Source organism: Delphinus delphis, chromosome 2 (genome assembly GCF_949987515.2).
Source record: "Delphinus delphis chromosome 2, mDelDel1.2, whole genome shotgun sequence".
Classification (NCBI taxonomy): domain Eukaryota; kingdom Metazoa; phylum Chordata; class Mammalia; order Artiodactyla; family Delphinidae; genus Delphinus; species Delphinus delphis.
This window is the reverse complement of record NC_082684.1, coordinates 128,683,680-128,708,412: the sequence shown is the minus strand read 5'-3', so window position 1 is coordinate 128,708,412 and position 24,733 is coordinate 128,683,680. Positions and strand designations below refer to the sequence as shown.

General features: G+C 50.7%; 2 protein-coding genes and 1 long non-coding RNA gene across 7 annotated transcripts in view; 1 reads left to right on the top strand and 2 right to left on the bottom strand.

The window, feature by feature from the left end:
- Window positions 1-377: 377 nt before the first annotated feature.
- On the bottom strand, window positions 378-11,769 carry MAN2C1 (mannosidase alpha class 2C member 1). 3 transcript variants are annotated; one of them, XM_060005578.1, is made up of 26 exons: window positions 11,449-11,769; window positions 11,069-11,194; window positions 10,506-10,629; window positions 9,280-9,350; window positions 8,021-8,198; window positions 7,522-7,711; window positions 6,262-6,368; window positions 5,969-6,079; window positions 5,682-5,774; window positions 5,438-5,554; window positions 5,117-5,212; window positions 4,875-5,020; window positions 4,401-4,524; window positions 3,919-4,040; window positions 3,726-3,811; window positions 3,454-3,609; window positions 3,147-3,257; window positions 2,871-3,003; window positions 2,507-2,611; window positions 2,249-2,405; window positions 2,014-2,157; window positions 1,517-1,626; window positions 1,337-1,416; window positions 1,054-1,202; window positions 858-967; window positions 378-785 (listed from the first exon to the last, which is right to left on the bottom strand). In XM_060005578.1, the coding sequence occupies exons 1-26, from the start codon at window positions 11,547-11,549 to the stop codon at window positions 659-661; spliced, it is 3,174 nt and encodes a 1,057-aa protein (XP_059861561.1). In that variant the 5' UTR covers window positions 11,550-11,769; the 3' UTR covers window positions 378-658. The 3 variants fall into 3 exon arrangements, with proteins under 3 accessions (XP_059861561.1, XP_059861560.1, XP_059861559.1); XM_060005577.1 differs by having other exon boundaries at window positions 379-785; window positions 2,871-2,965; window positions 3,147-3,244; XM_060005576.1 differs by having other exon boundaries at window positions 645-785; window positions 858-1,416; window positions 2,871-2,965; window positions 3,147-3,244.
- Window positions 11,065-23,145, top strand: LOC132420815 (uncharacterized). The gene is made up of 3 exons (XR_009518449.1): window positions 11,065-11,127; window positions 21,697-21,848; window positions 23,035-23,145. It is a non-coding gene; the product is annotated as an uncharacterized lncRNA (long non-coding RNA).
- The window catches only part of SIN3A (SIN3 transcription regulator family member A), a 66,417-nt gene continuing 54,067 nt past the window's right edge, over window positions 12,384-24,733 (bottom strand). For all 3 annotated transcript variants that reach the window (XM_060005575.1, XM_060005573.1, XM_060005574.1), the window contains 4 exons: window positions 23,021-23,113; window positions 22,008-22,102; window positions 17,305-17,512; window positions 12,384-14,994 (listed from right to left, as the gene is read on the bottom strand). In XM_060005575.1, the coding sequence (XP_059861558.1) occupies window positions 14,764-14,994; window positions 17,305-17,512; window positions 22,008-22,102; window positions 23,021-23,113 (627 nt within the window). In that variant the 3' untranslated portion in view covers window positions 12,384-14,763. The remainder of the gene's footprint in view (window positions 14,995-17,304; window positions 17,513-22,007; window positions 22,103-23,020; window positions 23,114-24,733) is intronic.

Genomic DNA, 24,733 nt, shown 5'->3' with positions numbered 1-24,733 from the left:
CAGCCCTTCAAAGGTGGTGCAGAGACCCACCCCGTCCCCCGGGGCAGCCCAGGCTCTACAGCTCCTCCAGTCCAGGATTCCTCATGTGGCTGCTCCCCTAGCCTAGTCCAGACTAGTCAATGCTCCCCTCCTAGTGGGGACCAGCCAGAACCCACCCACCAGGCCTCCTCCCCAGCCCCAGGCCCTCTGCCTGTGGACACGGGGGAAGAGCTGCTGCTGCTTCTTTTCCCCCCACCCCACCGGCCGCACCACATGGCATGCGGGATCTTAGTTTCCCGACCCGTCCCCTGCATTGGAAGCTCAGAGTCTTAACCACTGGACCGCCAGGGAAGTCCCAGAAGAGCATCTTATATCGTGGTCTTACAGTCAGCTTATGGTCACCGATATCCCCCGTCTCTGTCATGGGGCCTGCAATCCAGACCCTGCGCGCACAGATAACCTTAGATCTTGCCCCTGTCCCCAGATGCCTGGGGTAAAAACTTCCCCCCTCAATGCCTGAGTTTGGGACCTGAGGGGACTGAGCAGGGGCTACCAGCAGGGTTCCTAAGCCAAGCGTTTATTGTTCAAGAGGTAATTATCCTTGCTTCAGGCTTGAGAGGCAGAAATGAGGAGCCCCCAAAGCCTTCCACAAACAAAACCCCACGCTCAGGGACTCATCTCAGCTCGGTGCGGGCTGCAGCACGAGCAACAGGGACTGCACTTGGAAGGGAGAAAAGGTGAGCTTCAGGCGGCTGTCCCGAAGGGGCAGGGGGCCAGCAGGGTCACGGCGCTCCAGGAGGTCACAGCTGGAGAACAGGAGGGACCATGAGGGCCCCGCGAGGGCAGGACTCCCACTCCCACCCCGCGCCCCCACTCACAGGACGGCCTCCTGAACCGGCAGCGACATGTGCAGCCAGCAGTCCACGTGGCTGCCGTGGGCCTCGTACAGCCTCAGGACCAGCTTGCGGCCCTGGAGGCTGGTCTCCGCCTACGGAGGGAGGTGGTGGTGGGCGGGGCCGAGGGCGGGCCCAGCTCGGGACCCCGGCCCGCTCCCCGCACCCCACCGGCCCTTGCCTGCTTGACGGTCTCCAACACGACTGCGGGCGAGGACACTGAAAAGGCGCTCCAGGCGGCGGCGGGTGCCGGGCCTGGGGCGGGCAGCGCCAACAGGGGGAAGTTGAGGCTGTAGGCAGCGGGAATAACGCCAGCGTCTTGGAAGGACCCTGGGCGCAGACCGGAAAGGGACGCGTGGTGGAAAATGAGGGTAGGGGCGTGGGACTGCTGGAGTGCTCCCCACTTACCGTTGGTGCAACCGAGGCTGAGAGGGGCAGAGAGGTATCGGGGCCGCAGCACTCACCCTCATGCGGCATCAGCGCGTAGGTGAACTCGTGGCGCCCCATGTCAACCGTGGCGTCAGGGGACTTGGGCGCCCGCAAGCTGGGGTGGGGAGGGTGGTAAGGGCCAGGCTGGAGCCGCCGAAGTTCTGTCCTGGGAAGACCGCGCTCCCATACCCGTCCCTGGGAGGCACCCCACTCACAGGGAGAGGCTGAGGATGCTGCCTCGCACTGACGCGCCATACTTGCAGTCATTGAGCAGAGCCAGCCCAAAGCCGTGCTCTGACAGATCGATCCAGCGGTGGGCCCACACCTGGAGGGTAGATCGGAGACCCACTTGGTGGCCCCGCCGCCTCCTCGTGCTCCAGAGCTCCTGTCAGTAGACTGAGGGAAGCTCTGGGACCACACGATTGAATGCCAGCTCTCACTACAGGAGGCCCTGCGCACACCACACAACCTGTCTAAGCCCCGGCTCCTCATCTGGGAAAGGGGGATAAGGGTACTTACCCCACCAAATGGGCATGAATATCAGACTAAACAGAAAGCATTTAGCACCATGCCTGGCATACGTGTCAGGAACCAGCAAATGCTGACCATCATCTTCCTCCTCCTCACCCCATACCACACAACGAGTCTCTCCCCAGCCAGGGAGGATCCAAACCCTCCACCACACCCCGCCCCACACCACTCCACGTCAGACCTCAAATCGGGCCCAGTCCCAAGAGGTGTTGTAGTGGGTGGGCCGCTGCAGATGTCCGAACTGGACCTCAAAGGTGGCCTGGGGGCTCCGCACACGGGCAGGGAACTCCACCTTCAGGAACTTGTGGGCCTCGTGCCAGTGCACCTGTCGGGGGTGGAGGTAGAGGTGCAAGGGGAGGGACCCCTCCTCGCCGGCCACACCCAGGGAAGATACCCACCGCCCTGCCCCCTGCTACCTCGGTGTGGAAGCGGACATAGGGGCAGCCGACGTCCAGCACCACCTCTTGGCTGAGCTGACTATTGGGGCTGATCTGCAGCAGAAACCAGGCGCTGCCCCGCACGCCACCCTGAGTGCCCACGGCCAAGGTCCCTGCCTGGCCCAGCACTGGCTTCCTGGGGAACAGGGGAGGGAGGCGCTGAGCCAGGACGGCCTGGCGGAGGGGGCCCAATACTCTCCTATCCCACGCCGCCCCCGAGTCCTGCCCACCCCGCACCGTGTTTCTAGGTGGTAGTCCATGACGTCCCACGCGTCCCAGTACAGGGGGACATCATCGAACAGCACAAACTGGTTCCCCACGGCACCCTCAGCAATGGCCTCCCTGGAAGGACATGGAGACTGGCGCTTTATAACTGTATGACCGCAGTCTCTCCAGCTGAGTGAGGTGGGTGGGGTGGGAGGTCGGGTGAGTAGGCCCAGAGGACAGGAGACTCCTAACCCAGCCGGCCCCATTCCATGCGTGGGTCCCAGTCCTGAGCCACCTGTGGGCTACTGTGGTCAGCTGTGGCCAGGGGACAGAGGGAATGAGAGGTCTGGGGTCCCCTGCCAGGCACTGGGAGAGGGCAGTGAGGGGTTAGCACCTGCCAGAGGCCACCAGCACCAGAGACGTCAGGCGGCCAGTTGGGTCCAGCCTCACCCGGATGATGCCGTTGTCCAGAGTCACAGAACCGTCAGTCTTGGTGGGAGGGGGCCTTGAGGCTAAGTCTGCAGAGGCTTCCCGCCACCAACAGCCCGCCCAACCCCAGCCCCAGCCCTGCCTTGCCACCTGCTCCAGGTTGGGGAGCTCAGAACCCCCACGTTGTCAGGGACAGCCCAGGACAGCCAGCCCCCGCCCACGGCGATGTGCCAGCACTCACCTCCTGCACTACAAACACAGGCTGCTGGGGCAGCAGGGGCTGCAGCGAGGTGGGGGTGGGAGCGGGAGCATAGCCCATGCTGGGCACTGTCACCAGAGCTGGGGATGAGGCCTGGGCATCAGCACAGCCTCCTTCACCTTCCAGGAACCATACTCGGGGCGGGGTGGGGGGCTGGAGGGGGTGAGCATTACTAGTACTCTCTAGCCTGGGGCAACCCGGGGCAGAGATCTCCAGGGGAATGTCCCCAACTCTCGATTTGGCCTTGATCCCTCCTGCTACAGTAGCCACCCTTCTCCCCAGCTCATACCTAGGCAGTGGGCCCCACCAGGCCTGGGCAGGGCCAGCACTTCAGTGCGCTTCCAGGGCAGTGTGTTGACAATGAGGAGGCCCTCAGGACCTGGCTCCCCAGCACAAAGGGCTGCGGCTGCAGCGCTGAGCAGCGTGTTGCCACGGGAACGGATGTCTGGGGAGAGACTGGCTGGTCATGGGTGGGCAGTGGGTCTGGGTGACCCCTGAATGTCCCACAGGAGACACTCTGCCCTGGGTGCTGGAGAGCAGCGGAAATGTTGTCAGCCTCACCTTCGTAGTGGCACATGGCTTCCTCTGCCACCAGCTGGATGCAGCTTCCAGTCACCACATCGTGGAACTGGTTCAGAAGCAGGAGCCTGCGGGGGGCCAAGGGCAGGGCTGCGGAAGGCTGGGAGGGAGGGGCAGCCGCAGAGGTGTCTGGGGTGAGGTTAGTGGGTGGCAGGGGGGCAGAAGACAGACTGACCTCCAGAGGTCCTGTAGCTGGGCGGCCGGGTAGAGGAACTGGGCACTGCGGGCCAGGGCCAGGCTGCTGAGCAGCTCCACGTCATGCAGGATCCGCTCACACTCCCGGTTCCCCTTCTTGATCTGAGCCCAGGGTAGGGAGAATCAGTCTAGAGTCTGTTCAAGCATCCCAGGACACCTTCCAAAGCCTTCCCTTGCTCAGAACCCCTGGTGGCTCCCCAGGGCCTCTTGTGAGTTATCTACCCCAGATGCCTCCCTCCTCCCCCCTCAGCCCAAGCCCTTCCTCCCTCAGGGATGCTCAGTCCTGCCTCCTCCAGGCTCCTGACCACCCGGCTCTTGCACTTCTCTCCTCTCGGCTCCTCCGTGGAACACAAGCCTCTTCCCCCAGGTCTGGGCTGGGCTCTGTCCCCTGCTTCCTCCTCTGACCCTCTGGGCCTCTCAAGGGCACGCCCTCCCCATTTGGCTCAGCAACCAGCTCCTGACCTGGGCATGGGTGGTGTAGGTGCCATTATGTAGCTCCAGGAAGAGCTCTCCGACCCACGTGCACAGCTGCTCCGAGTGGCCCTCTAGCGCCGAGAAGAGTCGCTCCGGAGAAGAGAACTGCACCCTGAGGGAGACTGCAAGCCTGGGTCTCACAGCTTGGCCGTGTGATTCACCCTTCTTCCATGCAAGGGTGACAAGAGACCCAGTCCCGACAGAAAGGAGCCACGCCCAGAAAGCTCCCTGTCCACACAAAGCCAGTTCTGGACACCCCAGGAGAGTTTTCTCTCTAGTAGGTTTAAGCCCCGTCCCACCTTTAGCTTTCCCCTCACCCTACCACCAGGGTAGAAGTTGGGAGGAGCCCATGGTCTGGGATTGGAGGGGGACAAGGTTTAGGGGAGGTGTCGGGCGCAATATTTGAGCAGAAGGGACTAAGGGCAAGGGTGGAGGGTAGGGCTGAGTGAGCCCAGGCCTGACCTGGGCAGCCCATCTGTATTGCACAGCCGCTTCAAGCGGTCCACCATGGTCTGGGTGGGGCCACCACCCCCATCCCCAAAGCCAAAGAGGAAGGCACTGTGGTTGGTACGCCCCTTGTCCCGGTTTTTGGCCACAGTCTTCAGCACCTGCACAGGTGGGCTCAGGGTCAGCTTAGAACAGGACACCCAGCCCTCTCCAGCCTGCCTCCCATCCCCGACCTTGGCCACTAGGTGCCCTCTCACCTCCTCCACACTGCCCTGCATCCCATATGAGTCACCAGGCGGGAAGTGGGCCAGCACCCGGGAGCCATCCAGCCCCTCCCAGAAAAAGGTATGGTGCTGCAGGCAGGGAAACAGGTAGAAGAGAGAGGGCAGAGTCAGGGCTGAGGCAGAGCCGGGCCTCCTAGACCTGCCCCTCCTGTTGTGTGACCCTGGGGGAGGCATGCCTTCTCTGGGTCGGGGTTGGGTGGCTTGTCCAGGGCCCCTCAATAAGCCTGGACGGAGATGTATGGGCTAGGTGGGACCCAGGCCCACTCTGAGCCTGGTTCCCTGGGGCCTGCTCACCGGGAAGTTGTTCACCAGGTTCCAGCTCAGTTTTTGGGTGAGGAAGTGCCTGATGCCACAGCTGCGCATGATCTGTGGGAGCTGCGCTGAGTAGCCGAATGTGTCTGGCAGCCAGAACTGCAGGGAAAGGGCCTCTGGGCACGGGAACCACGGCTCGGCAGCACGGCCACAGCCTCTGCCCCTCATCACTCAAGGGCAAGCTCCAGCCCCATGCGCCTGCAGGCGCAGCCGGCTCCCAGCCTACCTCAGAGCACATCTTCCCAAACTCCTGCAGGAAGAAGCTCTGTCCCTGCAGGAACTGCCTCACCATGGCCTCTCCACTGGGAAGGTTCCCATCCTGGCAGTGAGGGAACAGGGAGGCAGCCGGGGTCAGCACCAGGTGGAGCTCAGGCCAACCACCCGGACAGGAGCAGCCAGGGCTGTGACACTGGGTTATAGTCAGTGCCCAGGGAGTGTCCATCTCCTCACAGGCCCACCTGTCTGTCTGCCAGAGGGGAGGTTTCTGGGGCCAGGGCTGTGGACTGCACTTACCATCTCCACCCAGGTGCCCCCGACGGGCACAAATTGCCCACGGCAGGCGAACTCCTGGAGCCGGGCATGCAGGCCAGGGTAGTGGCTCTTCACCCACGCGAGCTGCTGTGCCTGTGGGGCAGACGAGGCAGGAGCTGGGCCAGGGGGACAAGAACCCCATCCAGGGCTGAGCACCTGGGGCCCAGTGGGTGGCTGAGGGTGAGTAGCCCTGCCCCTCAGGCCCCAGAAGCCCTCGGAACCTCACACTAGCCCCCATTGGGCTCCAGGTACCACCGCACAGCCGTCCCTCTGACCTGGGAGCAGGCAAAGATGAACTCAGGATTCCGCTCCATGAGCTGAACGACTGTCACCCAGCTCCGGGCACATTTCCGCACGGTCTCCTTGAAGGGCCAGAGCCAGGCTAGACGGGGAGGAGGGTGGAGGATAAGAGAGCAGCAAGGTCCCCAGCTCCTCACAGATCTCCAGCCGCACCCCTGCCCCCCAGCATCCAACCACGCCCAGCCTGGGCCTCCAGAGGGTCATCCTAGCCTTCCGTCCATCCCAGGCCCTTTCCCTGCAAAGTCCTGTGGCATCTCTCCTGAGCTGTCACTTTACATCACTCTTGCAAGGTAGGAGTAGGGACTGGGGAAAGGAGGTTGGCTGGGCCTATCGGATCAATTTTACATCAGGAAATGGAGGCCCCAGTCCCTGGAATAGCCTTACTCTGAGGTTCAGACACCCCTGAGAGGATCCTGTAAGAGGCACTGGGGGTTGGCCCTTCCCCTGCACGCACATTGAAGGACAGCCTGGAACAGAGGGCACAGCTTCCTGAGATGGACCTGCCTGGGCCAGCTGTCCCGCGTGAGGCACTACAGCCTCTTGCAACCTCTAGGCCTCAGTTCCTTCTTTACCAGCCCAGAACTCTACATCCCATGCTTTGGCACAGCAGAGAAAGCCCTTGTTCTGTGGTTCAGAAACTTTAGCTGCATCAGAATCAATACTTTGGGGAGTTTTTTAAAAATGTAATTTCCCATAAGCCTCACAGACACTGCAGACTTAACCAGGTTCAAAACTGACCTCCTGATCCTCCCCAGGAAACCTCCCCCTGGGCTTGAGTCCCCATCTCAACTACTTCCACATCACTCCTATCTGAGGACTTGGGCACTTGTCAAATTCTTACTCATCCTCACTCTGTTCAAAGGTCATCTCCTCTGAGAAACCTTTCTTGAATCCCCCAGACCCAGCTGGGTTAAATGCCTCTTCTGGGCTCCCCAGCCCCCGATCCTTCCCTCCATCCTGGCAGCAACTGTGTCTGCCTATTTTGTGATCACCAGTCTCTATAGTCCTAGCCTCCCAATATCTAGCATGGGGCCACACGGGGCATCAGATTTTGTTGAAAGAATAAACGAAGCCACATCCAGCAGAGCCTACAGCCCATTCCCCTTTCCCCAGGGAAAACTGGGGTCCAAGAGGGGCAAGAACTCGATGTGGATCACACAGTGCTTCCAGGGCACAGCCAGGTCTTCGAGGCCACTCCTGCCTCCCCGAACCAGCCCAGACAACTGCTGCCCTACCTGTATCAATGTGGCAGTGCCCCAGGGCATGGATGGTATGCTGGCTTTCACCCCCACGTTGGCCAAAGAACTTGGAGGCCAGGGCCTGGGCCACTGGGAAGGTCTCCGGCTGGGCGGGGTCACATATGTTCACCATCTGGTTGGCTGTGTACAGGGCCTGGTAGCTGCGCTGGTTGTCCTCCCCGAGGCCCTGCAGCAGGGTTCTGTCCCTTAATCCCCATCTCAAGCAAGCAGAGTCTCCAAAATTAGACCCCAGCTGATCTCCCATGGGTTCTCAGCAGAGCTCCTCCCTACCTCCAACCCTGTGCTCCTGCTGGCCCCCCTGCTCAGCACTGTCTCCTTCCTCCCCTTTACACAGGGAAATCCTCTCAACACTCAGGCAGGCATGAAACACCCTCCCTATTCTGGATTCCCAGAGCTCCAACTATCTGACCCAAGAAACAGCCTGCCTGGAACAGGGCTCTAGAGTGTGAGCAGGTGGCGCGGGGGTGTCGAGTACCTTGGCCATCCCCAGCAGCAGCTCCAGATCCACCAGGAGCTTGTGGACATCCCGGTGGAACACGGCCAGCTCAGCCCGGCTCACCTGGAACATCTTCTCTGGGTCAGGGGCTGCGATCATGGTTCCCTTCCCGGCCCCCAGGAGCCCATTGCAGGCTACTTCCACATAGAGGGTCAGGCTACAAATGCGGGGAGGCAGCCTCAGGCCAAGGGACTGGCAGAGGACTCTGGGGCTTGGGGAGGGAGGACCAAAGAGGCATCCAGCAGACCCCTCCCTATTCACCCCCAGGATCTACCACCCAGAGGATCTCACAGTTATGTCAGGTGCGTGTAAGAGAGAGTCATGGTAGAAACAACAGACTACACCAAATTCTGCTGATGAGTGTTCTGCCTTGGTTGGGGTGAATAAGTAGCCAAGTTTGGAACCATGTGAATTATACTGTTGTTTAGACTTTTATTTCCAAAGCTGTCTTTACAATGCACTGCCTTGGTCTCAGAACCCTCTTTGCACATTAAAAACATGTTTGGATCTCCCAGGTCCAGTCTTTCAGAACAAAGATCCATCAGCCAATATGGGCAGGCCACTGTTTGGAGAGCATGGTGGGCTGTGGTGCTGTTCTACTCAGTCTTCAGAGAGCAAACATGACTTCCTTCGGGAAGCCTTCCATGACTCTCCTCTTATCCCTCTCCCTAGTCTAGAACAAATTTCTTATGTTGAAAGTTTTTTCTTTCAAAGCCCTCATCAGTTTTGCAATTATTAAGTATATGTGAGTCGCCCTTGCTGTCAAGAATCACATCATTCACCATCAGTCCCAGTGCCTGGAAACATCAGATACACAATGTTCAATAAATATAATACCTAAGAAGAGTTTTTGATAGTGTCATAAAATGCATGTTATAATATGGATTTTTTAAAAATCAGGATTCAAAATATCAAAGAAATACAACCTCAACTAGTAAAAACTACATTTGAAAGAATTCCCGAGAAGAATGCTGAGATGTTAATAATGGACATCACTAAGTGATGGGATAATGGGAGTTATTTACTTCTTTGTGCTTTTCTGTATTTAACCCAAGAACGAAAACACTATCTTTATAGCCAGAGAAATCCTGCTTTTCAAAAATAAACTATGAGAGTTGAAGATGGTTGCATTGAAAGTGGGTGTGTTTCTCAGATGGCTCTGGGCCTCAGCTCCTCCTTGCCCACTGATGCTCCCTCCCCTACAGCACTGGTCAACCACAGCACAGGGACTCACTCACCTCCGGGGGTCTTCTTCCCCCAGCTTTTCAGTCAGGACATAGCTGGTCTTCTCCCCCTCTTTGGTCAAACCCTGGTGGGGAGTGCAGTGAAAGAGACAGGACCTGAGGCTTGTGAACAGCTCAGATGAAGTATAAGCTGAGGGAGGCCAGGCCCCTCTACCGGGTCCCTAGCACTGGCTCCTCTCTCCCAGACAAGGCCAAGATTGACAAATCAGGGACCTCTGGTAGCAGGTGCCCCAACCCCCATGGCAGTCAGTGCCATGACCACCAAATGGCACCTATCTGCCAGCAGAAAAGCCACTGGTCTTGTGGAGTCTTGGGGAGGTATCAGGTCCTTGGTGGCTTCTGGTGGCCTCTGTACCCCTGAATAAGCATCTGAAGGGAAACTCTCTGAAGTCAGGGACAGGTTTACCTCATTCCCCACTATATCCCCAGTGCTTAGCACAGGGACCTGCCAGAGAGGGCACTCAGGAGACATCCTGCTGAGCCAGTGAAGGGAGGGAGGGAGGGGTCTGCCATCTTTCTGTACAGGAAGAACAACAGTCCTGACCTGAGACTGAGGGTTAGTCAAACTGAAATGGAAGCTGTGTGAACCTGAACAAGTGTGTTAACATCTATATATCTGTTTCTTAGTCTGTAAATGGCCATAAAGACCTACCACATAGGATTTTAAAGGTTAAACCTGTTAAGGTTGGATGCATAAACAAGGTACTTAATAGTGGTTATATCTGGGGAACTGTGGGTGAGGTAGCAGGGAGATATCCATTATTTCAGGTGAAGAGGACTTTTTAAACTTTATATTATCCAGAACTGTTTCGAAGTCTCCCTCCCCGACTGCCATAAGCATATATTCCATATAATAAAAACCAGTTTATTTAAAACTAAAAATAGAAAGTGATATAGTCTGCAAAGTCACTAGTCTGGCACCTAGTAAAGGGTTAATAAATGGATCTGCTGTACCTATTATTGTACTTGATTAATAACTATTTTCATCCCAGAATGGGAGGGTGACCAGTCAGTGGCAGGGTTGGTTTAGTATTAATTATGTTGAGACCCTCAGCGATCCTCTCAAACATGAGAAGGAACAATTACACCGGGGCCCAAGCAACAACCTGTCCAGTCCTGAAATCCTGATACCACCCTGCAGGCATAGCCACTCAGCTGTGGCTTCTCCAGAGACCAGGGCTGAAATGTGGCCATACCTGACCTAGGGCAGGGCTCCTCACCTGGACAGGTTCCCCATCACGCCACACCAGGCCTTCTCCATCACTTTCCCAGCGAAGGTGAACTTCCTGACCCACCCATGCCTCTGGGATGGTCAGCTCCACCCGGAACCAACAGGTCCACCATCTGCAACAGAACCACTAAGATGGGCCTAGGGGTCAAAGCCCTTTCCTTTCGACATACTTCCTTGGACTAAGGGTCAGCAGGGGCTTGAGACTTTCACCAAGTATCTGCAGCAACACAAGGTATTCAGCTTTGATCCACAAGCAAGGAGCAACGGGGTGTACAGCAAGGTGAGGGAAAGAGGCAGAGAATCAGGGGTCTGTGATTTGTCCTAGAGTGTCCTGCCTAAGGGATGTCCAGGGACTGGGAGAAGGGGGGGAAATGAAAATTCTCCCATTAAGTCTTGAGGGATCAGGGATCTGCTCCCAGCAGAGGGTGCTGCTCTGCCCCAAGTGACGGTCTAGGGCACAGGGCCGACAATGGAGGTGTGGCCCTTAGGGGAGGCGAGTAAGCCGGGAGCGGGGCCCTGTCGGCCCCGCCCTCCCTCTGGAGCGTTACCCACGTCGGTCCGAAGCTGTCGCCGACCTGCGCGGGGCGGAAATCCTGCTGGACTGCCTCCTGGTAGGGAAGCCTTTCGGGCGTCAAGAAGCTGGAGAGCTCGGCCACTGGGCAGCTGTCTCCGAAGAGCCTGGGCGGGAGGGGCAGGTGGGCACGCGCCACTGGGCCAGCCGGCGGGTGGGGACTCGCATTCCCTCGATCCACCGCCGGGAGGGCTGCCTCACAGCTCAGTCTGCCCCCATCCCTCCTCCTGGGCCCCAGCCCTTTCCGCGGCGGGCACTTTGTCCCTCGGCCCAGGTGGCCGAAGCTTGGGTTTCCCCCCGGACGGGAAGGCTAGAGACGCGTGGATGCGGCCGGCCGGCGCCATGGACGAGGTGGCCACACCTGCCGCGGAGATTACAGTCGGTAAAGTAGAGCGGCGACACGAATTTCTCCACCCGCTCCAGCGTAGTGCGCCAGTGCTTCAGGGCCGGCGCCGCCGCCATCGCCGCGCGCTCTCTCCTCTCCCCGGAAGGCCCCAAACCCTGCCGGCGCGGTCCACGGCCTGGAACCAAAGGTTCCGGCGTCCGAAGGGCGCCTTCCAGGCCCGGACAGCTTTTCTTGGAACACCAGCGGCTCTGTGAAGTCTCGCTGCTCTGAACTTTGAGCAGGGAGCTGAAAGCTAAAAGCCGCACTTCCGATGCTCTCCTCTTATCTCGTCCGAGCTGGTGGCCGTTTAGGGCAAATCCCTAAATAAAATAGGAAGCTTGACGCTTTGATTCTGCAAAAGGCCTGGGACAGACACAAGCCGTTAGGCACGACGGGTGGGAGCCTGGGTTGCTGCCGACGCAGGTCACCTAGTCTCAGAAGCTGCAAGCGGGAACCTCCTTGCCCTCTGGTCCCAGCCCGCCCTCTGGCTATCTCGAACACCCGTCTCCGCTTAACGTGGCAAGAGCCGGGGCGCCAGGACCGGTGCTTTAAAGCCAATCGGCAGACATGCGTTAAATAGAGCTTTGCACCCCAGTAACCTCAGCTTCCTCTACTACATGTTTTATTTTATGTATATGGCTAAGTGCTGCCCATCGCCAGAAACTCCGAAGATTTTGATTTGAGATTGCAGATCACAGACATAGAATTCATGATCCTAACAGAATAATGTATTTCCCTACACGGGACTGAAGAGTTCAGAGGAGCCATAATGCCAGAAACACCTCCAATTTCATCCTCACGTTTCTCTGGTAATCTGTTGGCAGCTTGTTCCCCCCTCCTGGGAATGCTATGAAGTCCTTGTCTATAAAATCATTAGGAAGAAAAGTATATACACAACATGAGCCCTGATATTTTAATAGAAATACTGACCAAGTTTACAACATTTCAAATGCAAATCATAGGGAAAGGTGATTAAGTACAGAATACCGAACGAGATTTAAAATATAACTTCCTGCTATAAGACAGGCTGAGTTGAGCTTGGAGCTCAGATGGCAGGAGGGATATAAATGCTGTTTGTGAAACCCTGGCTGTCAGTGAAGCTCCCCCTTCTTTTGGTTGCACTGGTAGGATGGGGTTTTCTCCTCTATTGGCCCTGAAACCCTATCCTGACCTGCAAGCAGCTGCTCTGGGCGTAACCCTATGCAGAGACAGCAACAGCTGGGGCTGCCCCTGGTCAGGTCCCATCAGTTCCCCCCCAACCCACCCCGGCCGTAATTCCAATTCAACATGGTCTTAAGCAAGCAGAGGTGAGTTATTGCTGGGAAAACCTGAAGATCTTCCCCCCCTAGTCAGTATCACTCCATCTCCCAAGTCAGGCATTGGCCCCAGCTTCACCAGAGAATCTCCTCCCACAAGGCTCTTTTGCCACCCTACACTTTTGGGCTCTGAGTCTCCTGTAGTTGTCCCATCCCTCCACTGCTCCCCACCACACCCAACAAAAAACTCTAAAATCGGACAAGTCTACCATGTGTTATGAAAGTCCAGAGCCAAAAAATTTGTGGTTTTGTGGTGGTGATGTTGGGAATTTTTAATTAAAAAGCAAACAAAACCACACAAATCACTGCTGGTTACTTTACAGCTATGACTAGGGTAATGGTTGCTGGAGAAAAATTCACCAGAGTACTGGGAGGGGCTCAGTTGGTCTTTGTTCAGAAAGTCCAGGCTGACCACATATAAAAATCCTAATCAGTCAAGTTTAAATATCTGCCAGTTTAAATTTATGTAATTTAAAAAAATATATATGTATATATTCCATTTGCAGTTGCTAACGAAATGTATTGAATCTCCCTCCCAGCCCCATTTATACCACACACTCTGTACACACTTCTTTCAAACACTGGTTTGGTATTTAAGCTGTTCACTCCCATTTCCAATAAGGATAAGAAAAAATACAGAAAAGTACAAACTACATAGCTGCACAACTTACCCAAATATAAAATATTTCCAAACAGCTGAAATAAGGGGGGAAAACACGTACTAAAAGAATGAATAATTCTATTTAAAAAATTTAAGATATTTTGATTTGGAACACATACAACTGACTGCTAACTATTTAAAGCAAAATCCTGTTTGTACCGTAGATAAGGAACTGAAGCCAAAATCCCTGCTTCACAGTAGTTCTCTGGTGAGGACAAGGGACTTGGGTTGAGAGTTTATTCCTTAAGTAAGAACCAAGCTTTATTTATTTACAAAAAAAAAAAAAAAAAAAGTTGGGGCAAGGGGAAGACAAGTTTTACACAAAAGTACTACAACGGTAACTCCCTTTGGTAAAAAGTGTAATAAATGTCTTGTACATCTGTTCATAGGTACTAAATCTGAAGCCACATAGAACTATGGTACACAAGAAGCTAGAGCAGTTATGCTAGCACATCAAAGCATATTTCTTTTAATAAAAAATTGACAGTATGTACATTATTTACAAAAAAAAAAAAGAAAAACCAAGTTAAAACTGTGTGTGTGTTTGTGTGTGTGTGTGTGTGTGTGTGAGTGAGTAAAGCTGGTGGATGGCACTAGGGTAGACTAGTAAAGAAGCAGGTACAAAACAGTTCCACGGGAGCTAAAAAGGACGACTGATTTGAACTTGTTGAGGTTGAGAACCAGAGGAGAGAATAACGGGTGGGCAGCAAGGGATTCGTCAGGAATCAAATCCACAAGATGATCAATCCCAAAGCCAAACTGCAGGTCCCAGAGAAAATCTTAATGGGTGATCTAGATGTGCTCAAGTGACCAGGAAAAAAAAATCCAATACAGTTTTTTTTCCTTTTGGGGGGGAAGAGGAAAGGAGCAGTGACCATCAGAGTTACAATCCATCTAAGCATTGAGTCCTTCCCCAGTCTGTCAGTCAATGCTCGCCCATCCAATCAAGGTGTGAACAGCATCCGGTTCCCTCACTGAAGGTCAGGCCCCAGGAGGCTGCAGTCTTAGCTCTGCTGGTGTGTGCAAGCAAGCTGCATATCCCTGTGCTTGCATGGATTTCTTCCCCTCCAGGGCAGGGTAATGCCCAAAACCCCTGGGAAAAGTTCCAGCTCCAGCTTTGTAAGGTATCCACGTTCCTTATATGTAGCCCACTTGGTGCCAGGTTGCACCAGCCACACACAGATCAGGTGGCCATGTCCCAGAGAGGCCCAGTGAGGCTTGAAAGGCATCTTCCTTGTTTCTTCAGTGTGTGCGAGTACACGTGCCCCCCCCAACACACACACACCCCTCAAGTTATCTGCTCTGGCTCTGCAGTTATGGGGCTTTGAACACTGTGCCATATTTGACACGGTACTTGTTAATGCTCACAAAGTGCAGGGTCTCTGTGTCACAGGTGGTGGTGCAGGGCACCAGGCCCTCCAGCCCCTCACCCATGAGCCACTTGCTGGTCTCCGCTGCCATTTCACGGGGCACATGCTCCTTGGTCCATTTATCTACCCAGGCCTGGAACCTCTGATGTAGCCGCTTGCTTACCCGCTCATGGGACTGCAAAATAGAATGAAGAAGAAAAAAACCCATGAACTAGGACTAAAAACCTTCAAATACAAAGCCCAATTTTCTCCTAAAGTGCCAGAAGAAAGATGTGGGCTTATCAGTGCTGATACCACTGATAAGTTAAAAACAAAAAAAATTAGGAGTCTGTTTAAAGAAAAGAATTGAAGATTAAGAACCTAGAACACATTAAGGAGTTGGAATTCAAAAAGCTCCCAAAGAAATACCAACACAGGGTCTGGGCAGAACTAGCTCAGTGCTTCTCGATTTTAGCCTCCTGCATCATTATCACATAGGGGGGCGGGGGTGGGGAGAGAACAACTTGATCAATCCGCAGTTTTAAACCAGCAACCCAGCTGATTCTAACATACCCGGAGTGAGACACTGAGTTGAGGCCGTTAGTCATTTCTGTCAGCGTGGCAATCCACTTCTAAGTAAAACAAGGTAAAGGGCTTAAAACCCACTCTCCCTTCCCGCTATTACCCCACCCTGCCCAGCACAGTGCTGGGCATAGCAGATCTTCAGTGGAGGTTTTTGTTCCTACCTATACATCTGGTAAATATTTATTAGTGCCCACAAGCAAGGCAGAGAAGGGGATACAAAGATAAATTAGGTGTTGCCCAGCTCCCCAAATCATTTGAATCAGAAACATGCAGGCATACAACACACAGCACCATGAGAGAAGTACATTAAAAATCGCCCAACCTATGGTTCCCACTTGAATGTTCTGTAGTCTTTTCATCTGCCTCCCAAACCTGGTAACCCCTTCCTATTAACAGATGTACCCCTAAACTTCCCATTTACTCAAGCAAAATGAGCAAAGAAACAAAACCAAAAAACAAAAACCACCAGGCATCATCCTTAATGTTCCCCTTTCTCTTAACCTCCCTACATCCAAACATTACCACATCCTGACAGTTATATGTCCAATCTTTTTTTTTTTTTGGCTGTGCTACGCAGCATATGGGATCCTAGTTCCCCGACCAGGGATTGAACCCACGCCTCTTGCATTGGAAGCGTGGAATCTTTAACCCCTGGACCACCAGGGAAGTCCCTCCAATCTAATTATAATTCCTCTACAACCCTGGTAGTCTGGGTAGACATCACATCTCATATGAATGAAAGCAGTCTTTCGAGTGGTCTCTGCCCTTCCAACTTGGTGCCCTCACTCGCTCTCATCAGTCTATGTCTTTGTCAACGATGTCTCAATGTACCTCAAACAAAATCCAAATCGCAGCCTAAGAGAATAAGTAATGTAGCCTCTGCCCACCCTTCCAACTTCATGCACCCCACTTTCCCTATGGCGCAAGCCACATTGATGTTTTCATTTTCTTGAAAATGCCAAGTCCTTTCCTCCTTCCCAGCCTTGTGCTTGCTTGTTTCCTTTGCCTAAAAAGTACCAACCCCCAACTCTGCACGAGGTTGGATCCTTGTCATTGTTTAGGCCTCAAGCGTCACCTCTTTAGAGAGGTCTTCCCCAACAAAAGCAGGGCCCTGCCTGCCAGTTACCCTTGATCACTTCACCTAGTTTCTCTCCTTGGTAGTGCACATCATCACACTACCTTATATGCTCTACCTCACGGTTGTAGTCCCAGGGCCTGGCACAATACCTTGGTACATAACTGCACTAGGACTTTCACAATTCAGGTAGCATGTGAAAACAGACAGGATTCACACAAGCAATACTACCTGAAATGTAAATGCTAGGAGTAGCTTCACTGGAAGGTGCGACCAGCTGTTATCAACTGAATTGTGTCCCCACAAATTCATATGTTGAAATCCTAGCTTCCACCCCCCAGAATGTGATGTTATTTGGAAATAACGTTGTTGCAGATGTAATTAGTTAAGGTGAGCTCATACTGTCTGTTGTAGGGTGGACCCATAATCCCACATGGCTGGCATTCTTTAAAAGGGGGAAATTTGGACACAGACATGCATTTAGGGAGAATGCCATGTAAAAATGAAGGCAGAAATATGCAAGCCAAGCAATGCCAATGATTGCCAGCAAACCACCAGAGGCTAGGAAAGGCAAGGAATAGTTTTTCCCTCACAGCCCTCAGAAGGTTCAAAGCAACTCTGCCAACACTTCGACCTTGGACTTCCAACCTCTAGAACTGTAGGACAATAAATTTCTGTTGTTTAAGCCACGCAGTCTGTGGGACTTTGTTACGGCACCCTTACTCAACAATTCTCAAATCCAAGAGATTTTCACAAAGGGAGAGAAACAACCAGAAGCCTCTGGGGCAGGCCTGGTCCTGGCTGAGGAGGGAGAAATGTGGAGAAATTCCAGTTACTGGTTCTCACCTGATGAGCCCGGAGCAAGGCGGTCCTCCGATACATGTAGTCCTCTGACTTGATCACATATACCATCTTATAGGAATTCAGCTTGAACCTACACTCCAGCTTATCCAGGCTATCCGCATTCTCCATGGTCTTCTTGCTGTTCCCTTCCTTCCCTTCCTTTTCCTGCTGTTCTCGACCACGCTGACACTTCCGGATCCGCCGCAGATTCCTACAAAGCAGCAAAGCCCTGCAGGATGAGAGCTCCTCCAGGTGCAGGTTCCCATGACTGCCCCAAAAGTTTTTTATTTGCCTTCACAGCACGTATCACAATTTTAATTACATACATTTTTTAAATGTCCAGTGGTTTTATTGTTAAAAAAAATATTTTTTCAACTGCAGAGATATAAAGAATAAAAAGAAATTGCCAACTAACCCCCTACCCCAATTCTCGAAATCCCACTTGCCTTGCCACAGGTAGCCACTGTTAGCAGTTTTCATTTAAAATCTTCTAGGTCTCTCTCAACTTTTCACTTAATGTCATGAAGATTTTTTCATTTCACTACAGATAGATTTGTGTCATTCTCTTTAACTGCTACAGAGGAATGTGTCTTAATTGAACAATTCCTTAACAGGAATTAATCAGGTCCTTCATCTGAACCACAGAGCACAGAAAATTACTTAAATGTCTATTTTTTTCAATTCTCCCACAGATGGTACATAACTAGTGCTATTCTACACATCTAGGAAAGAAGATAATTCACATTAGTGGATGCCTTGGCAGGCTTAATTCCCTCCAACACAAGCAGAGAAAGGTTGTCAGCTAGACAGTTCTACTGTTTCCTACACTTTGCTATTAAAAACATTGCTTCAGGGCTTCCCTGGTGGCGCAGTGGTTGAGAGTCCGCCTGCCGATTCAGGGGACGCAGGTTCGTGCCCCGGTCCAGGAAGATCCCACATGCCGCGGAGCAGCTGGGCCCATGAGCCATGGCCGCTGAGCCTGCGCGTCCGGAGCCTGTGCTCCGCAGCGGGGGCAGCCACAACAGTGAGAGGCCCGCGTACCGCAAACAAAACAAAACAAAACAAAAAAAACGTTGCTTCAGTGAATATCTTTGTGTACACACATTTCCGTAGGACAGCAGTTCTTTGGTCCAAGGACTATTGGGGCCCCCACGATGCTTTTTAGGAAGTTGTAAGATCAAAAGTACTGTCATAATAATACTAAAACAGTGTCTTTCTTTCTTTAAAAAAAAAAAAACAGTATTAACATTAGCATTGGCAGTGCAAAAATAATAGTGACTATTAGAAAAAAACCAATTGGTGATGGCACCGATCTGTCCTTAGATATCTTTGTACTCTTCTCTGGCCACACACCGGCAATTCAAAAAGGAAAGCTGCTCTGACTTAAGAATGTCCTTGATGAAACAATAACATCTCTTATTATTGATAAGGCCGTTAGTTCACATCTTTTTAACATACTGGGTGACGAAATGGGAACTAAACATAAAGTACCTTTGTGTGCCAAAGTACAATGGGATTCATGAAGGAAAGCACTTGAGCACTGCTTGAGCTGCACATGGTTCGCCATTTTTACCTGAAAGAATAGCTGACTAGCCGATCTGGGGTATTTGGCAAATATTTTCTCAAAAGTGAACAAGGGAGACTGGTACTTCAAGGAAAACAACTGAGCACATTCGTTGCCAATGATAAAATTTAAGCTTTCAAGTAAAACTCAGAATTTTGGTAAACTGGTATTGGCCGGCATGAGGTGTGACAACTTCCCACTACTTAAAGATGTGACTGGGGCTTCCCTGGTGGCGCAGTGGTTGAGAGTCCGCCTGCCGATGCAGGGGACACGGGTTCGTGCCCCGGTCCAGGAAGATCCCACATGCCGCGGAGCAGCTAGGCCCGTGAGCCATGGCCGCTGAGCCTGCGCATCCGGAGCCTGTGCTCCGCAACGGGAGAGGCCACAACAGTGAGAGGCCCGCGTACGCAAAAAAAAAAAAAAATGTGACTGATGAGGTCAACGGCAATATTAATAAATGTGGTGTTTTTGGGGGTGCTGGGTGGGGGGTGGGAATACTGTAAAATGAAGACGTGTCAACATTTGGTAGGTCTGCATAACTTAGTGAACTAAAATGTTCCAAATAACCAACTGCATGAAGTTATAAAACCATGCAAGAAAAAATTCAAAGTACAAGATAAACCAATGGATTTTGACATAACCACATGAAAAGTTCACTGATACTGCAACTAACCTTTAAGAAACTACTACTTGGACAGTTCTGCTGTCATATCAAAGAATATCCATAATTATCTGAAAGGATATGGAAATACTACTTTTTTGAGCTACATGTTTCAGTAAGGCCAGATTTTCTTCATGTATTTTGACGAAACAAAATAGTGCAACAGAATGAATGTAGAAGCAGATATGAGAATCCAGCTGTTCTTCTATTAAGCCAGACATGAAACAGATTTACAAAAATGTAAAGCAATGCCACTCTTCACTAATTTGTTGTTTTGAAGTAGCTTTTCATTAAAATATTACTTATGATAACACAGAATGCATTTAGCATTGTTTTTAATGAATTCATAAACATAGTAAACGTTTTTCAGTTTTAATTTCTAATGTGGTAAATATTACTAGATATAATCCACATAAACAAAAGTTTTTTTGGTGTATTCAATCTCTAAGACTGTAAGGGGTCTTAAGGACAAAAAGACTGAGAAAGAACCTCAGCTGTAATAGCTGTAAGGCAAATTATTAAAAATTAAAGTTCCAGGGTAAAGGTCCTATACATTTTAACTGCTCTGATCCTGGAATGATTGTATCAATATTTCCCCCCACAGTAAATCAAAGTGCCTCCCCACTTCCCCACACACTCCATAACAAAGATTACAAATCTTTTTAAGAATTTTGCCAATCTGTTGAGAAATATACAATGTTATGTTTCATAAGCATGGAGGGACTTCCCTGCTGGGGCAGTGGTTAAGAATCCGCCTGCCAATGTAGGGGACACAGGTTTGAGCCCTGGTCCAGGAAGATCCCACATGCTGCGGAGCAGCTAAGCCCATGCGCCACAACTACTGAGTCTGTGCTCTAGAGCCCGTGAGCCACAACTACTGAGCCTGCGTGCCACAACTACTGAAGCCCACGCGCCTAGAGCCCGTGCTCCACAACAAGAGAAGCCACTGCCATGAGAAGCCCACACACCACAACGAAGAGAAAGCCCGTGCGCGGCAACAAAGACCCAACGCAGCCAAAAATAAATAAATAAAATAAATTTAAAAAAAAAAGCATGGAGACTAAATCTGTTTTGTTAAGAAAGGGGCCTGGCACAGAGCAGCTGCCTGAAGTCTGTTAAATGACTCAGTGAATGGAAGAAGCTGGCAGGGCCCTTCTGTTCTCACCCCTTTCCATGTTCCAATTAGGACTAAGTCTAATAATACTGGGATAATACCTTTCTGGGAATGTAAGACATGAGATTTCAATTCGCATTGTACTCTTCTCTGGCCACACACCGGCAATTCAAAAAGGAAAGCTGCTCTGACTTAAGAATGTCCTTGATGAAACAATAACATCTCTTATTATTGATAAGGCCGTTAGTTCACATCTCTTTTAAAAAAGCCAATCTACTACAGCAAAATCTATTTTCTACTTCTGAAACTCTGTCTTCATCCTCAGACAGAGGTCCAGCATACAATTTGCCCATATATGGGGAGGAAATTTTTTTTTTTTTTTTCGGTACGCGAGCCTCTCACTGTTGTGGCCTCTACTGTTGCAGAGCACAGGCTCCAGATGCGCAGGCTCAGCGGCCATGGCTCACAGGCCCAGCTGCTCCGCGGCATGTGGGATCTTCCTGGTCCGGGGCACGAACCCGCGTCCCCTGCATCGGCAGGCAGACTCTCAACCACTGCGCCACCAGGGAAGCCCAGGAAATTTTTAAAATTCCATGAAGAGAGTTAACATAGCAGGCCTAAGACTGCTATCCTTTGCAAACCGTGCTTACAAGGTTGTCCCTTGGCTGGGTTCTGGCATCTTGGATTTTGGGAGAGTTTCCCCCATTCCCTGAATGATAAGAGTGCCTCACTGTACCTAAACTGTTTGTACAAAATAAATGGTTTATGCTGAAAACCTGCTTTCCTTCTGGAAGTCTGGAATTTTGGTACAAGCTAGGCAGAGGGTGCCTGCAGGAGCAGCACCCAATAAAACCCCCAGTACCAAGTCTCCAATGAGCTTCTCTGGTAGGCAGCATCTCAAACATATTGTCATAATTTGCTGCTGGAGGAATGAAGAGTGTCCTTGTGCCTCCAGGGGAAGTCACAGCCCCTTAGAAGCTTGCGCCTGGCATCCTCTGATTTTGTCACAGGCACCTTCTCCCTTTGCTGATGTAGCTTTGTATCCTTTCGCTACAGTAAACCATCCCTGTGGGTATGCCTACATGCTGAGTCCTTGAGTCCTCCAAGTGAATCATCAAACCCTGGAGACTCTGACACACATTCCTGAAGGGAAGTTACTACTGACTCCTAAAACTCTTGCCTCCCTGATGCTTTGGCACGTGCTCCAGGTAAGCTCATGGTGTAACACCATACAAACCCTGAATTAGCATCCTCAGTAGACAGAACAACAGAATAAGTGAAAACCAAGAAACTGAAAGTCATCTAACTCCTCGTTCCTGGACTGTGCATTAGTGTTATGCTGCCGATACATGAGTTGGTTCACTCACCGTGGGAGAAACACTGGTTTCCGTGCCAGGTGCTCACGAAGCTCAGGAGAGGTAGTATCAGAATTCATGTATCGCTCCACATAGTCTGACCAGCGCTAGGATTGTAAACACAAAATGGGGGTGGGGGAGAGAGCACAAAAACTGAACTCCAACCTCATCAGGTTGTCTAGCAAATTCTATGACTAAAATGTCTGAAATATTTAAATACAAGATCAAAAAAATCTCTTTCCATAATGACATGCTTGTTACTTGGTATTAAAACACAGCTTAAAAAAATCTGTGAGAATGCAAAACCGAAAGTTTCTCTGAGATACTTAACAGTTACCAGAAGTCATAAATGGTTAGAAGCTGGCTCACTGACAAGTTTTATTTCCCTACAGAGGGTTTTGTTAAAGAACAAAATGTATAGTGGCAAATGTTTGAAAATCAGTATCTTTCACATCAAAATCTAAATTTCTGGCATCTCTTTTAAAAAAATTTAAGATTTGGCAACCACGAGCCAATATTCCCATAAAACAACAATCTCCTCCCCTCCATATGCCCTCAGCACCATACATACATGTGGCTTGCATTTCTCATTAATATTACCTGCTAGACCCAACTATGATAACCAACTCACTCTGTCTACCCCGTGGGGTTGAGAACTCCTGGCTCCATCTATCCCAATAAAAAGTAAACATGACACAAAGGGTCAAGATGATGCTGGGCAGATGGCACCTCATTTGTTGTTTCTTGTGCTTTAGGAGAAAAACAAGAAAGCTGCCAACCATGAGACTTCCTCAGAGGAGAGGGCTTTCCTGAAAGCTAGATGAGACTGCCATCAATCCTAAATATCTTACCACCAGGCAGTCCTTTTCTTCAGCTGAAGATATGGCTGAAATGACCTGTACTTAAGTGTCAGGTCCTGACCCTTAAACAGGCTAACACTGGCTGGGCTTCTAGAAGACACTCACTGGGCAGACTCTCAGAACATGACATACTCTCCCCAGTTTCTGCAGTATACTCATCCATACCTCTGCTTCTACAGGGTCATCCGAGTTCTCCTCTTCCGTGTCCAAAAGCTCGATGGTCAGCTGAACCTGGCCTTGGCTCTGAATGAACATAAGCTGCAAATAAGAAACCTGAATGTAAACAAAAGACCATCTCCAAAGCTGTAAACAGATTCTCAAGGGTTGAGAGGTGGGGAGGCAATGAAGTTATAAAAAAAATTTTGCTCCAATTGAAGAGATGAGGAAGATAACTCAAAAGCTTAGCAGGTGATAAAAAGGCAAAGGTCCAATCTTGCTACCAGCAAAATGAAATGTTAGAGCAAGAAGCACCATTTCATGTTTCTTACTTCTTGAATTAGCTAAAACAGTAATCAATATCAGAGAGTGCTCAAAAGTCAGAACCATAAAATGTCAATGCCATTTCACTTGATAATCCCATTTATGGGACTTGATACAAAGATGTAAACAAGCCTACAGTGTTTAAAAAAAAAAAAGGAAACTTCTCATACCAAAGTGAAATGGAAAACATCAAACAGAAAACAGCAATCACATTTCCACCACAATAAAGACTACCCAAGAAATCACACATACCATGAGGTAAGGAACACAAAACATCAACATAAGAAGTGATCTGCTGCAATGGTACCAATCATATTTGAAACTGAGTTCTGCTAATACTATTTGTGTGATTTTTTAAAAAAATTCATATTTAAAAGCAGTACACTGATAGAGGCAAAACCAAGTCACATTTTGCACAAAAGAAGTATCAAATGGTGATGGCACACAGATCTCCCCTTTTGGAATCCCAGGATTCTCAATGCCCCGATCCTAAGGGCTCGCTGCAGACCAGATCACTATAGGAATCAATGGTGAAGATCAGCGATTAGAAGAAAGCTTGAGAATCATTTATTTCAACATTCTTCATTTTACATAGGGAAAAACCTAAAATTCAGAAAGTTCTGATTTCTCAAGGCCACACAGCTAGTCAGTAAGCAAACAGGACCAGAAACCAGTTCTGGTTCACAGTTCTTCTGGAGAAAAAGAATTCCTACTTGCTAGTAAAATTTAAAAAGTAACAAGAACATACCATACACACATACAAACATAGTTACTTCCAAAATAGATATGAAAAAAACTGCTCCTAGGAGTTTGCTAAACCTCCCTGGATTTAGGATGAAAAAACCTAGAGTGTCGAGATTTGTCCCACTGCTGTAAAGAAACCACTCTTCAAAGTAATATTGAGAAGACAAGTCTCCTCTACATGCCTAAAACTGAACTCAATTTCATCCCAACAGGCTCCTCGCCTGACACCTGTCTTGTTAGGTCCTTTACCATGTGTTCACCCCAACTCTCTGACCTCTGCAACCACTCTCCAAGTCTTGACTAACTTTATTATTAGATTGCCCACATCCATCACCCAAATTTGGTAACTGCCTCCAGTTGTAAACATGACTCTGATTCCTCCCCTCCTCGTTACTCAGTGTTACTAATCTTCCTGAAAGCTCAAAGCCAGTGGAATATTTAGTCCTTAAAAATGCTTCACTGCTCGCCAACCACAACAAAATTCATACCTTTTCCTTAGTTATGGCTGTGAAGATCCTCTACCATTTGGACACCCCCACCTCCTCTCCATGCCTCCTCTGCCAATCTCCTAGGCTTCATTCAACTAACACACAGTCACTGAATGTTTGCCATTTATTAGGCAGAGGCACACGCAGAAGAGAACATGGTTTCTTG